The following is a 15,785-nucleotide window of genomic DNA, read 5'->3' as shown; positions in this document are numbered from 1 at the left end:
CTATATGTAAATTGTTTTCGTCTTGCAATTCAGAAAAGATTTTACATAGCAGTAAAAATTGTTTGCATTCATGTTGTGGAAAAAACTTTTTTATGATCTATTTTAACTGTTTTTTTCATATTCATTTGATTTTTTTTTTGTTTTTCTATATTATCTGATTTACATTGTTTATAATGTTTTAGTTTTTCTCTCGATAGTTTTTTTTATAGTAAAATGATATATTGTTATATTCGATAAGGGCATAAATTGTTTGATTGAAAAGTTTATTGTGTTTATAAATTCGTCATAAGATGCTTTGAAGTTTTTTTGAATTGTTATATATAACTTTCCAACTTATTGCTCACAAAAAAATTATTAGTGTTAAAACAGTTTTCTCTATAATAACCTGTGTAGAGCGATCACAAGATGGCTTTGTACCCTTATCAACACTAATGCTAAACGAAGTAATGCCATGGTCATTAGAATAGGTTAAAGGTATATTTACCGAATGAAATTTAACTATATCCAAACCTATATAATTACATAGCAATAAATCAAGAATGTTATAGTCTTTGTGTAGGTGAACTAAAAAGCTGTGTAAAAATATTATCTGAAAAAAAATATTAAAGCTGATGTGACAGTCATTGTAGGTTGTGCTTGGAATATTCCGGTTTATATTTGGTAAGTTGAAGTCACCAAAAATGGAAAAGGAAAGTTTTTTGGAACAAAGTGTCGGATCAGGTTGATCATATTTGAATCAATTACGATCATGTTTTTTAGTTTAAGTAAATTAACTATTAGTGCGGCGCTATATAGAAATTAAGTCTTGCAAATCAAGAAACGCTACACTTCGTTGTTACACGCTTAGTTGGTCTTATAACCAGATTAAACAACATATCATTTTAGAATAGTAGTGTAACTTACTAAATTTTCGAGTATTTATCTTAATTTCATATTATCTAAATAGATATGGTCTGATAAATACTTTAGTTTGAGCTTTTGGAACTTAATCTTTGTAATAACTGCTATCTTATATATTCTACTACAGACATAATAAAATTTATTCTCATATTTGTTTTTAATCCATTAAGCATTTATACTAACACTTTGCCTTCGAAAGCCAAATTCCTGTTTATAATAAAATCATAATTTTAAATTACCTAAATTTTAAGATACCAAATTTGATTTATAAGTTTTCTTTATATAAACCAACATTAGGGTTGGAAACGGCTCTGATAAATATTAGGACAATTGTTAAACATTTACCTTAATTTATAAATAGTATAAAAATTACAAAGCATTTTTTCTCTTATGCAAGTATCTGATTACTTTATACCCTAAATTTGGTATTTTTATTTCAAAATTATTTGGTGAATATATGTGGTTTAATATATATTTATAATTTGATCAAAATTTAAGTTGTTGCCTGAATTGATCTATAGTAGACTTTTTACACAAGTATAAGAGATATATTTTAATTAATAAATAATAGGCTATTATGGTAGACTGAAATCTTTAAGTATTTTCTTTTAATTGAAAAAAATTGTAGTGTTAAAGAATTTTAAACATACAACATTTTAAATAACAATATTTTAATAGAATTATCAAACATAAAAAAATAAACACTTGAATTATTTCCTAGGATGCGTTTATTAAGCCGATTTAATAAAAATGCAAACAAAAAACATTTTTAAGCAATGCAGCTGGCATTGGAGGAAATCCTTGGCCAACAATCAGCACATTCTTTTGCAACTGGTCCAGTGATTGCAGATCCTGTTAAGATAGATATTAATTAAATTTCAGTATCAAATTCATATGATATCATTAAAGTTGATTATTAATTGTCTCAGTATTTCATTTTTCAGCAATATAATTTATGCCCCGAAAGATGTAAAAATCATCATAGACTTCTTCAATTGAATATATATACTATATACAATTTATTGAGAAAAGTAGAGTTGAAAAATAACAGAACATATGTTATTGAAAAACAATATAATTGTTGTTTGTATCAGCCATAAGTTTGAATTCAATGTAAATTTTCTCAAAAAATAATTTATAAGCCCATTTTGTGGGCTCTGTGGAAGGTTATTTCGTTTATATGATCACGATATTTTCTATATATCTAATACATATTAGTTACCTTTCATTTCTCCTTTGTTGTTCACAATGACCCCAGCATTGTCTTCAAAATAGATAAAGGTGCCCCATTTCCTTCTAAATGACTTGGATTGCCTGATGATGACAGCAGGGTGGACTGAAAGTAAATAATATGAAGTCTCACAAACTACAAATATAATAAACACTAATATACTACTGAAACATTGCTCATATTAAAGTTTGGAATCATGGTATTCATACCCGAAAGATGAAAAGAAGTGTAATCATTGCATTAGTTGTTAACAAAAAAAAAATGTAAATAATAACAATATGTACCTTTTTTACGGAGTTCAGGTTTACCCTTTTTCACTGTTGCAAGTACAAGATCACCAGATGCAGCAGAAGGCAACCTGTTCAGACGCCCTTTAATTCCTTTTACAGAGATGATGTACAAATTTTTGGCACCTGAAATTTTCTATATTTTATATCAAGAATTTGCATACTGCTATGAAAAACTATACCAGTATAACATACATATAAGAACCAACACTTGTTTTTCGTCATTGAGCATCATTTATATAAATTTCATAGGTAAGTATAAAATATAAACTAGTCTGAATATTATTTGAATTATATTTTTTTAACTTCAAGTGACCTGTTTCTATGTTTATAAAAACAGAACAGTAACAAAATATTAACTATAATATATAACTCAGCAATAACATATTTTCAAAAAGCTTACAAATAAACCTAGCAAATTCACCAGATATATAATGATAACATTAACTACAACTTCAGTTCTCAACTGTAAAGAGTTAATGATAAAAATATAGCTTTTATTTCTTTTTAATAAAAAAGATCTTATTTTAAAATTATAGGCTGTAGCAGTCCTTCATACTCTTAGCTAATTAAATGGAAAAAATATTTTGGTGATTAAAACTTTGCTTAATTTAATGGAATAAATGATTAATAGTTGAAAAAAGTTGTTTTAAAAAATATAAATATAATCAGGAAATTAAAAAAGCATTTAAGGCTTATTTCAGTAAATTGAAAAATTTAGCATAAATAACAGATGAAATACATTGTTTGCCAATTTTATGCATCTATAACAACTAACCATTTACTAACCAGTATTGTCTGCACAGTTGACTACAGCTCCTACAGGGAGACCAAGGGTGATGCGGAATTTTCCTCCAACTGCTCCTCCACGTCCTTAATCATGAATATTAATTATTAATTATAGAATTACATTAGCATTTACAAGCTCTGTCTAGAATTTAATTAGCGTGATTACCATTAAGTATTAATATTTTTCAGTATTTACAGCACAATTATTTGTTTAATTATATTTATCTTATTGTTTTATTGTATAAAAATACTTTGTTGAAAATTATTTTAAAAAGTTAATTAAGTGTATTAACACTAAATTATTACTGTTTCAATTTATGTTTTATTCACTAATGTAACATTTGAAAAATTAAAATACTGAGCTGGCTTGTTTATGTTTAAAATTTACAAGTGTAAACAAAAGGTTTATTAATGATCAGGTTTTAGTGAAGTAAAGTACTTAATTTTATTTATACATAATTTAGCTTATACATTTCAGTTTCTATTAAACTAACTGACTAGTTCCCAATTATATTAGTTATGTTCTACAAAGTTTCTTATTAATTAATCTTCAAATGTAATTATATCAATTACAGGAGAAATTGTCAACTGAGTAAAACTAGAGTTTATATATTATTGTTACCACAACCTAAGTGTACTTCAAGCACATATTTTGATATAATATAAAGAATTTTTGAGAGCTTCTACCCTTAAAGAAAAATGGTTATAAAATAAAAAAACTTAGCAAGTAGATCAAAAGTGGTTTAATTAGTCTAATTCTAAGGGTTTAAGAAAAACATCTCGGGTCAGCCTGAGTTTGATTAAAAAATTTAATTCATCTGAGTTATGAGCTTTCTTGAGTCATCTAGGGTGTGTGGCAAGCTGCTTTGTATAATTAACCATACTATTTTAGTAATTAAACCTTACAAGTCACTTTCACATTATAAACTGTCATTACTTAAATTTTAATTTAACTTAGTGCTCAAGAGGAAAGCTTAAGAATTGTTTTTAAGTGGGGATAAATAAAAAATTATTTTAATGTTGTCGTTAATTTGTAAATGGTTAATGTTTTAATTCAAGTACAAGTTTTGGATTGTTTGAATTTATTTTTAAACCCGGTGTCTCTAAGGGCTAAATTTCCCTAGGCCAGAAGTTGATAGGCTAGTACCAACATAAATAGGATAGAGTTCATACTGATGTTAAAGCCATTAAAACATTTTATCACAAATAATTCTGGCTAGAATTTTTTAAATGTGTGGGCTTGTTATAGTTGTATTTTATGCTAATTGGACTACTCAGAGTTTTCAAATGTTTTTGAAAAAAATATTCAGAACTTCCTCCAGGTTTTTCAAAATACACATTATTGGGTCTAAGTTAAGTTTAAGGTAAGAAACTGTGTTAGATAGTACTAAAACATTGGAAAGATACTCTACTTAAACTACTTTAAATAAGATTTTTGATATAAAACAATTTTGATGATGACTAAATGACTCATGAAGATTTTTAGAGTCAAATCAAAATTTTACTACTAAACATGTTAAATTGTTAAAAATTCCAGGCTTTTTTAGGATATTTGGCAACCCTAACAAAGTTTAAACATGAGTTTTTACAATTGGAACTTAAAGTTTGATGATTATAAACATTTACCTGATAATCAAAAAACATTATTTTTGAATCTTGTTATGCAATGTCACTACTGTGAACCTGTACCTAACTTTCTTAAAATTTATGTCAACATAAATGTTATTTAACACTCTATTCCTACTAAAATTCCAATTAAACCATACATAACAACTGCTAAAAAGGGAAAATTTATATGAATCTAATAAGATCACTTGCAAGTTTAACCAAACTGGGTTACATATTCTACTAGAGGCATGACTTCTTTAAAAAAAATTATATATAGCCATCATAAATAAAAGCCATCATAATTAACAAGCAAACAAAAATATTTTTAATTGCCTGTTAAAGATGAAAATACTATTCTACTAAAAATTTCCTGATAAATGATAAAAATTTTGTTGAATTGCTGACACTTAAATTAGTGGTAACATAAAACTAGTTCATCACAAAAAAATTATCAAATTTAAAATTATAAGCTATTGAACTGAAATATGTGATAAACATAGTGGGAAAGCATAAAAAATTGATATGTTAAAAAAATATTATTAAATAATAGTTCAGAAAGAGTAGAATTCTTTTATTAAAATTTAATTTTTGACTGATGATTTTGGCATTGATGACCTATATAACATACAAATATCATTATAGATGTAATCGTATTTTCAACTAAATGAACCATGATAAAATCATGTTAGAGTGTAAGGTAAAGGGTGGGACTGTCTCAAATGAATCTGATGCACAAAATCTACTGTATTGTATTTATTACAAAATTAAAAACATAAAAATGAACTATATTACTTAAAAGATTACTTTCATAACATATCTGAAAATTTAACAATAAAGTACTTACCTCTCTTACTCATTGTGTAGGTTTTAGAAAGAGCTTTGTTGTGTAAAATTTAATGTGCCTAAAGATAATATGGGTTTTTTTATAAAAGGAAATTTCTTTAAAAGACAAATTAGTAACCATTACCACGGCTGGTTTTAAAATAATACTTTTACATAAACTTAAATAAAATCTAGACAGCATTTACTTTGATGTAACTTTTTTTTTTCTAAATAATAATAAAAAAATTAGAACGTTTTCTATGAAAATTAATATTCCAATCAATAAAAACCTTAAAGCCTGTACGCAAAAAACGTTAAATTAACATATTTCTAACATAGTCTTTTTGAAATTTGTTGACTAATTTTTTTTTTTTCAAGTGCTGGCTTGCGTATTTTATTTATGTATACTTTTAATTATAATTTCATTGATAAGTTAAAGAACTAGATATAATTAAATAAATAAAGTATTAAGTTTTTAATAGTTTATTGATCGACTAAAAAAAGATATTCAAAATATTTTGACCTGGGACTTGGTGCACAAAGAACCTTTTGGTTATTGGTTTTGCTAAAAATTCGATAAACCTTACATTCAAACTTTTCTAACTTTTTAACAATTTGTTTTTTAATATTTATATTTAATGAACATAGATAACAAAAAATGTGTCTAGTAAAAAAAAGAAACAAGTCATTATAGTTATATAAAACAAATTACAGACTTTTTAAAAAAAGCTAGTTTTTTTTTTCATTGGCAATCTAAGTTTAAAATATTTCATTTATTATTAAGGTTTACAAAAAAATTTGTTGGTTTTTTTTTTGTCGTTCAATTAACTATAATATAAATTTTTAACATAAAAAACATTTGTTTCCTGTATAAATATAAAGTTACTGACAGTTTATTTATTGACGTTTGTATATATAAACAGAAATATTCTAAGTTAAAGAATGTCCAGTACTGTTTGTTTCTTAATTTTAAAGCTATTTCAATTTAATAAGCCGGAAAAATACATTATATTCATATTAAGCAGTAGACTGAATAATTTGATAAAACAAAAATTTAAACACTTTTATTTTTAAAATATATAAAAGTTGTAGACATAGTATCACAAATACTTTTACTTAATAAAAATTTGTGCCAGCAAAATTTGAATTTCTAAAAGATCAAAATTTCTAAATTAAATTAAGTTTTCTATTTTGAACAAAACATTTTTTTTCTTTATTCTATTTTTATGTAGTAATAAAAAGTTATATATATTTAAAGTAGCTTATTTAAGTTAATCAATAAAACATAAAGTAGCTTTTTAACTAAAATAATTAGTAAAGTAAGTTCTAAATTAAACTTTATCAAAAACAATATACTCTATTGTGTGCCAAAACAATTTTAAATAAAATTAAAAAGTTTAACTGTTAACAAAATTGTGTGTTTAGAAAGGTAATCTCGTTCTATATAAAAATTTTATGAATTCACAAAGAGTTTGAAGTAAATTTATTGCTTTAATTAAACTGTTGTTTCTAAGATTGTACACAATTAATTTGAATATAATTAATTTATTAGCATATTTAGCAAAATTAATACCCTTGCAAAATGTATTTTTTAGATTGGGGGTTTATGCTAGCCTTAAGTTTTATTGTTTAGTAGTTTGAGTTTCACAACTAACAGACAAAAAAAACTCTAGTAATTACAGTTAAAGGTTAAATAATTGTTGTTACAAAACTATTCGTGCAAAAGTTTCACCCGTTAAAATTTTGCATTTTGAAATAATTACATATGAGCATAAATATCAAAAAAGTAGTGTTTTATTTTTTTCTGAAACTTACCCATTAAATACTGCTATATAACCATCAAAAAAATATATAGTATGAAAATAGTTATAATTTTTTAAAATAAATTATGGAAATTGTAAAAAAAAACAAATACTGCAAGTAGACTTTTATATATATGTCCTTGACAACATATTAAAAGGTATCTGTGGTGTGCGACTAGATAATCGAAAGGTGTTTTTTCGTGTACCAAGTCCTAGGATCAGATACTTTGATCGTTTTCTTATGTCTTTCAATAAAATATTATATACATTTTCAACATAAAAAAACTCATCCGCAATATAAACAACAAAACAATTAACATTCTATGACCTAGTTAAAATTAGCTTTAACTAAAGACAATATTTTTTTTTGAATTTTTGTCAAGTTTTGTTTTTGCTTTAAGTTTTAAGCAGTTGCTAAATAAAAATTCACTTTTCATGACTTGGAAATATATTTTTTCAGTTTTATTTAAAAATAATTAAGCTTTTTTAGCAAAACGATTGATTAAACTTCTATTTTTGTTTTTTAACTATCCAACCTAATATTGTGAGTTTAATTATAGTTTTATAATTGAATACAGCTGACATCTTAATACAAACTTACCTTATTTACTTTAAAGTTTAAACTAATAAGAAAGAAACGTCACAAACTAAATTTTAAAGTAGGAAAACTATAATTTAATTTACATTGTTATTTGTTAAGGTAAATTGTTTAAAAGAATAAGTTTCAACAAAACTCTTACTCAACATTTAAAAACTAAAACAAAAACTTAGCTAAATTTAAGAAATAATCTAAGCTTTGTCAAAATTATTAAAAAAAGCTTCATACTTGTCCTGGACAAAGTATTAAACTGTATCCATTGTGTAAGACTCGATAACCCAAAGGTTTTTTTCGTACACGAGGTCCTTGGACCAGTGGTTTGTCTAGGCTTTTTTTCAGTGGGGCTGCACAATTAAAAAATTACGTAACTGTTTAAAATTTCTCAGGTACATAAAAAAGTTTAAATTTTTAACAACTTAAAAATACCTGTATAACAGATTGTAAAATTTTAATTAGTAATCCAGGTCTTTTATTTTTGTTAAAATAGTTTAAATATAAAGCTAAGTCGTGTTATTGTTGACTAGTGAAAATTTGCCTTACATTATGAAGCTAAGGTGTATAACAAAATCTTTTATACATGAAAAACTAAAATAGAAGTGCTAATAAATATTAGTAATAAGAAGAAAAAAATAATTAATCATATCTAAATAAATTAATAAGTCAAACAGTTCCAGTTATAATGATTAAGTTAAAAAAAAAACTAATAACAGACGTGAACAATTATTTTACATCTTGATGAAAAAACCAAAATTACTAAAGTATGATTTTTCTAATGTTAAAAATTAAAAGCAATATTTTATATATAAGTTTATTAAAAAACTCCTAGTTAAAAATAAAACCTGTGGAGTTGTAAAATCATTTTAAAACAATTTATTAGAACACTTTTGATAGGATAACTTTAAATGAAAACTTTTTTATTATTTCAAATGTGCTTCGTTTGTAATTATAAATTTCTATATAAAATTTACTTTTTTTTTCAACAAAATACTTATAAAACTACACCATTTTTACGGAGTTCTTTATAAAAATATAAACTAAATTTTATTGATATCAATAATTTAAAGTATTAATATGAATTTTTTAAAAACTTTAAAAAAAAACAAAACTATAATTAATTTCTTTTTTATTACGTTTATATAGTTTTTTTCAGGATCGAACAGGAAACAGAACAGGAACCAGTCAAAACACGCTCTGAAAAAATCCTTATCAAAATAAAAAAAATCAATTGCAACTTCTAACTTTAAGTAGTTTAAAGTACCATCTTGCGTTTTATTTATACTGTAGACCTCAGTTACGTCTCGAAAAACAAAATCTTTTCAAGCGTGGAAATAACAAAAAATATTTCAACTATAAGCAAGTTTTCTTTTCACAACAAACTACAATTAGTAGCCTTGTGAGAAACATGTTGTTTAGAGTAGTTGAGCTAAATTAATATAATTTTTGTTTAGCTATTACAGTTAGTTTAATTAAAATGATTTTAATAAATCAAAAGAATTAAGCTTGCATTCTTAAACGTTGTAGCATTTATATTCTTGAAATAAATTTTACATAAAATAAATAAAGTATATAAAATATTCCGACTTATCTAAGAGGACGGTGTTGACGACTTTGGGAAACCCTGTATTAGACAAAAATATTACTTTAAAATAGATAAAAATATTACTAGCTTAATAGATAAGTACGACGTGTTTTTTGTTACGTTTGTAGAAAGGTGTGTGTTGTCAACTTATTTTCGGTATATACACAATACTTTAGATTTTGTATTTAAAAAGATTCAATGATCAAAGAATATAGTAGACTGTTATATTTATCTGTAGTATAGATCAGGGTTTCCCAAACTTTTTTTTTAAATTGCCCCTTTCGAAGAAATTAAAAAGGCTATTGCCTCCTCAAACAAAACTACCATTTAAAACACCTAAGACCTTTTTTATGTTTTTGCTCTTCATCTCAACTAGTGTTAGTTTTAAAATTTTAAAATCGCCCCCCCCCTCCTCCCTTTACTAATTACTACCTCCTAACTTACTAAAATCGCCCCTAGGGGACGGTATCGCACACTTAGGGAAACCCTGTTATAGATTAATAAATAATTCGAAAGTTTGTTGAGTATTGTTGAACTATACAGTATAACAAAGTATTATATACAGTAATAACAGAGTAGTGAATGTTTATAAATATATTACTTTTAAGCTTATAACCATTAACATTAATAAATTGTTTAGTTATACTTTGTTATTACTCGAACAAGATAAGCACTAAAAAAAAATTTAGGTTACCTAAAACTAAAAAAATGGTAACTTTAACACTTTTGTTATGTTTTGTTGCTTGTTTAAACCAAGTGTTTCCAGTCACTTCACAGGAATGCCAAGTGATCACCACCATAACTACTAAAAACTGCGGAGAAAACACTGCAATTGGAAACCTACCAAATTCACAAACTGCTAGAGGAAAAAAAAGACCAAAAGGTTTATCTTGTTGAGTTTTGTTTCAAATATTTTATCTAACTTGCTTTTAAATTTTTACATTACTTTTTTTAACAAAGTATTGTATAAAGTATACTAGTCTTTTTTCAAAGCGGTTAAGGTTAATTTTAGAATACAACTTAAAAACTTTAAAAATAACTGATTGTTGAGCATTTTATTAGTGTTATTATTATTATTATTATTATTATTGTTATTATTATTTTTATTTTAAAAGTTTATAAATGACAATCAATCTCATAAATAATGACTTTGGTGAAAAATGTGTCGTCCCAGTTCATTAGATTTATGTAAATCATTGGTAATTACTTTTCCATAAGTAATTTAGATAAAAATTGTTATTAGGCGAAAAAGGATTGCCCGGTCATACAGGAGAAAAAGGAAATCCTGGAATTGTTTTCAATTTAACTTAGATATTTGAACTGCCGCAAAAAGTTACAAACCTACAACATAATAATTTATAACAAGTAAATTTTAAATATTGTTTCCAGTGGTTCAAAAAATCAACTAGATTATACTTAGGCTATGCCCCACTTTTGTATAATATTAAACTTTATAGAATAATTGCTAAACTCTTTACTTGTAGTAAAATACTTTAATATAATATTCATCTACATATATTTTTACAAGTTAAAATTCGTTGTAAAGTGATAACTCAAAACTAGTTTAAATTCATTAACGATAAAAAAACTAACAATAGTTCGTTGTTTTTTTTTGCTTTTTAAATTAAAACTGTAAATAGTGATTTCGCGGATACATCTTTTCAGATATTTAAAAAAATTATTTTGAGTTAATTTTGATAACAATTTAAACTGCGTCACAGTCGTGATGAACCATGTGGCAAACCTGATATCGGGCGCTTCAATAGGAAACTGCATTTACAAGTTCACTAATCAGGGTAATTAAAATCAGGCCAGGTCTGAATGCAAGTCTTATGGGGGCGACCTCATTCATAGGAACCTAGGACCTAATGGTGCAGTTTTTCATGAGTTAGTAAAAAGTCTGAAATTTTGTATTCAACTGGAGTTTTCAAAACTTCTTAAATAAGCTCTATTATATTTTTGTTGAATTAATGATTGTGCGAAATAAATTAATATAATAATAGTTTGATATTTAAGGTTTTGGGTTAAACACCAGCACACTTTTAATGTTTTGTTGTGTATAAGTTCTTTTTTTATGATTGAAAAAATATCGAAAAATACTAGATCTAACGGATTTTTTTCTTAAACGTGTGTAACTATGTTAAAACCATTGTGCTGTTATTTTTAGTTTTTAAAGTAGACCTTAAGGAAAACTACTATTTCAGTAATAAAATAAAACTGGCATTTATTTAAAATTTTTTTATTAATCTCTCATGTACCGAAAAAACAGTAAAATCCGAGCGTTCATCACCTCAAAAATGGACCTGTCCAGACACGCCATATGGATCGCATACAATGACATTGAAAGTGAAAGACAGTGGTCACTGATGAACGGGGAGGTGCATGACGCAGGGGACAGAAACCAGGAAAGTCTTTATTACTGGAAGAGAGGCCAACCTGACAACGCTAATGGTGTTGAGGATTGTGCGCATATTTACCTCAGCAACAACCAGGCTTCGTTGAACGACATCCCTTGTTCCATAACTGCATGGAGCTCGTGGAAGTTTTACGGTCTATGTGAAGTTTGTCATGTGTAGAGGGGATAAATATTTTCAGTGTTTGTATGTTGAACATATTTTTACGTTTGTACATATTTTACTTCGATACCTATATTTCTTATGTTACTTGTTATCTATGTTACATCATTTAATATAGTTTTAAAGAACAATGATTATTTTTTGTAAACAAATCGAAAAAAAGATTGTTTTAGAACTTTAATTTTATCTAATATAAAGTTATTAACTACAATTATTTATTTCATTAAACAAGCATTTACTTAATTTTTATTTTAGTAAACATGCTTTGAAACTATTTAAGAGATATAATTTCTATCAAAATGTTTCAAATCAATAACATTTTTTATTGGTTATTACTTTGTGATTAATATATAAAACTAGTTTGTGTTGCAAATTTTTGTCTGTTTTTAACACTTTTTTTTATTCTGTTTAGTTAAACTAAAAACAATAACAAAATTGACTTTTTTTATATGTCGTTAAACCAAACATTTTAAGCACTTAACTTTTTTTCGTTCAATAAACAATACGAGCTTAAGTTTTTCTAAAAAATTAAAACTTATCTTAATTTTTCGAATAGCTCAAATGAGTACTAACCTTAAATTATTAAAAAAGTTATTTAAAAAGTTTATATATTATTGATTTTGTTTTAAAACATTTTATTAAATTTAATAAATCAGTTATAACATAATTGTATAGCTTGTGAGATATAGAGGTCTGCTACATGAGAACTTTTTTTATTATTAACCTCGTGTAAAGTATTATTAGTTTTAATACTATATTGTATCAATGATAACATTTTAAATACGTTGAATCCTAAGTAGGACCGGCAAAAAGGGATAAAAATGTTTAAGTTTACTTTAAATTAACCAATGGACATGTTTTTTTGTTCACCAAGAACTTAATTACTATTTTAAATTTGCACTTAAATAAAAGTTTTTTTCCATTCCCACTGTTTGAGGATATAGATGTTTTTAACAAAGCTTTAAATTAAAACTAGATTTGGAAAAAAAAAACGACAATATCGACTCTTTTTGAATATTTTAGTATATCGAGGGAGGGGGCAATAACTAGTAAGGCAGCGACAAGTAACTTTCACTAGATATTCTGGACTTTTTAATGAAGAGTAAAAAAAAGGTACGAGGGATAATCGACGAGAGATTTAAAATTTACACTAGGTAGAGTATTTCTGCCGCTCCCTGAATAGAGGTCAATTACTTTTTTATTTTTTGCCAAGGGGGCGATTATGGAAATCAGTTTAAGAAACACTGTTTTGGTAGTACTTTTTTAATATGTTAATGAAACTACTCATATTACGTAACATGTATCCATATGTTAAAGCGTCTACTGTTTTTATGAGTTTTCTGTATAGGTTTTGGTAATATTGATTTATTAAACCACATCATTTGACATATTAAAACAATACTGCTACAGTTATGTTTTAGGGGTGGCTGTCAAATTTGCACGAGAGTACAAAATTACACGAGGGGACAAAATTACACGAGTGCACAAAAATACACGAAAACGTTTTTGCACGCAGACACTTTTGCACAAGGGGATAAAATTGCACGAAGATAAAGTTGCACGAAGATACTTTTGCACGAAGGGTCACTTTTGCACGAAGACTCTTTTGCACGAGCAGACAATTTTGCATGGAGACATTTTTCCACGAGTTATTTTTTTTTGTTTAATTTCAATTTAAATTTAGATTTTAATTTTCTTTTTTTACTATCACTGTTACCTCTAACCCTTACCCTCGTCGGTAAGTTGTATTTACTATTATTATAATTGTTATTATTATTATTGATATTATTATTATTGTTATTATTGTTATTTTTTTTTTGTTATTTCTTTTACCCCTAACCCTTACCCTCGGTCGGTAGCTTTTTTATTTTTATTATTTTTATTAATAATAAATTTTAGAAGTTGTTTATTTATTTTTGTTTTCAATTTCACTGTTACCCCTAACACCTACCATCGGTCAGTAACTTTTTTTTTTTATTATTTAATCTTTTTTTTTTTTCTGTATGTTTTTTTTTTTGGATTTTTTTAATTTTTGTGCAATAAATGTAATCGTGCAAAATAGACCCTTGGTGCAAAACCGTCTTCGTGCAATTTTGTTCCCTCGTGCAAATCTGGCTTCGTGCGAATTTGGCTTGGTACAATTTTGTGCATTTGTGCAATTTTGTATTCGTGCAATTTAGACTCATTCCCATGTTTTAGAGAAGGGTTTTCGAAAATTTTAAAATACATAGCAATAAATAATATATTATAAACTGATGACACTAATAAAAAAAAAAAAAATGTTAAGTTATTCAGTGAAACTGATTTCAAGATATATGTTAAGAAAAAACAACACTTAGTACTTTTAAATTTGTTGTATTATTGACTCGTTATGTTTATGGTGTTAAGTATGTGGTCTTCAAGTACTTAAGCTATAATGACTGTTTTACTTACTTGTAGTTTACAGTACTTACGTTACAATTGTTGATCATACTTAAAGTAACTGATTGCTAAGTTTTGTTTCTAAGTTATAAATTAAACACACTTAAATCAATGTAAAGTACTTTTTATTAATATATCAATAACAACACGCCTGAAAGAAAACTGTTTAAAATACTACACAGGCAAAATATATAATAAGTTTTAGCAATCGTAAAGTTCTATACTAACAGCTTTGAAAAATTATGCTCGCGATTTTATATTCTTGATGCTCGCAACTAGATGCTTGATATTCTTGAGTCAATTTTTGTTAACTTGCTTAGCTACTTCTTTTGAACTTCATATGATGATCTTAAACGCGAAACGATATGTGACTAACGCGTATTTGAAAGATAAAAGTCGATATATACAAATTGGAAAGAAATTAACTCCTTTGGATAAACAATATTGTTTTGAGAAATTTTAAAATTGTTTTGAGACACCGTAGAAAATATTTTTACAAAAAATCCCATATTTATTCACATGTTTTAAAATTATAAAATGAAATGTTGATTTCAGTACAGTGTTACAATATCTAAAGCTATATGTACTTAAATAAGTATTTTTTGATAGTCTATCAAGTTATGAGATTTTTTGAAAAACTGTAGTAAGTTGTTTATCGGCATTTCAAATATTTATATTTCACATCTTTTATTTAAGTTTTAGTTTACATAACAAGTTATAAGAAAACTATAGCTAGTATATATTGCTATGTCAATTAAACTAGTTACATGTTGAAGAAATTGAAATAAAAACATCAAATACGTATTTTTTTAAATTTAAACTAAAAATTAATAAATAAAATTTGTATAACTACTATTATCTTTATATTGTAAAGTTCAGTTTTAAAATAACTTGTAGCACAACTTCAACAAGAATTTAATCCTAAACTTTTAACAAAAGTTTTTTTATTTTAACAAAAGTTTTTTTACTTTTAACAAATTTTTTTTTACTTTTATTTTAACACTTCGCACAAATCGTTTTTAAAATTTTAAACATTATATAACATATGCTTTATAATCATAAAAAAAATCATACTAAATGAAGCCTTGCTACAGTGACCCATTTCCATTAATTTTATTGAATTTTTGTTTTAACAAAATGTGAGATATAAAAGTTAAACTTACATGTTAAGT

At 25.5% G+C, this 15,785-nt stretch overlaps 1 protein-coding gene across 1 annotated transcript; it reads right to left on the bottom strand.

The window, feature by feature from the left end:
* Window positions 1-1,610: 1,610 nt before the first annotated feature.
* On the bottom strand, window positions 1,611-5,702 carry LOC145835246 (large ribosomal subunit protein uL14). The gene is made up of 5 exons (XM_082942810.1): window positions 5,660-5,702; window positions 3,208-3,291; window positions 2,416-2,544; window positions 2,123-2,236; window positions 1,611-1,752 (listed from the first exon to the last, which is right to left on the bottom strand). The coding sequence occupies exons 1-5, from the start codon at window positions 5,670-5,672 to the stop codon at window positions 1,670-1,672; spliced, it is 423 nt and encodes a 140-aa protein (XP_082798936.1). The 5' UTR covers window positions 5,673-5,702; the 3' UTR covers window positions 1,611-1,669.
* Between the last annotated feature and the right edge of the window lie 10,083 nt (window positions 5,703-15,785).

This window comes from Thalia democratica, chromosome 4, assembly GCF_965202585.1.
Source record: "Thalia democratica chromosome 4, ktThaDemo2.hap1.1, whole genome shotgun sequence".
NCBI lineage: Eukaryota > Metazoa > Chordata > Thaliacea > Salpida > Salpidae > Thalia > Thalia democratica.
This window is presented reverse-complemented; position numbering and strand designations above follow the sequence as displayed.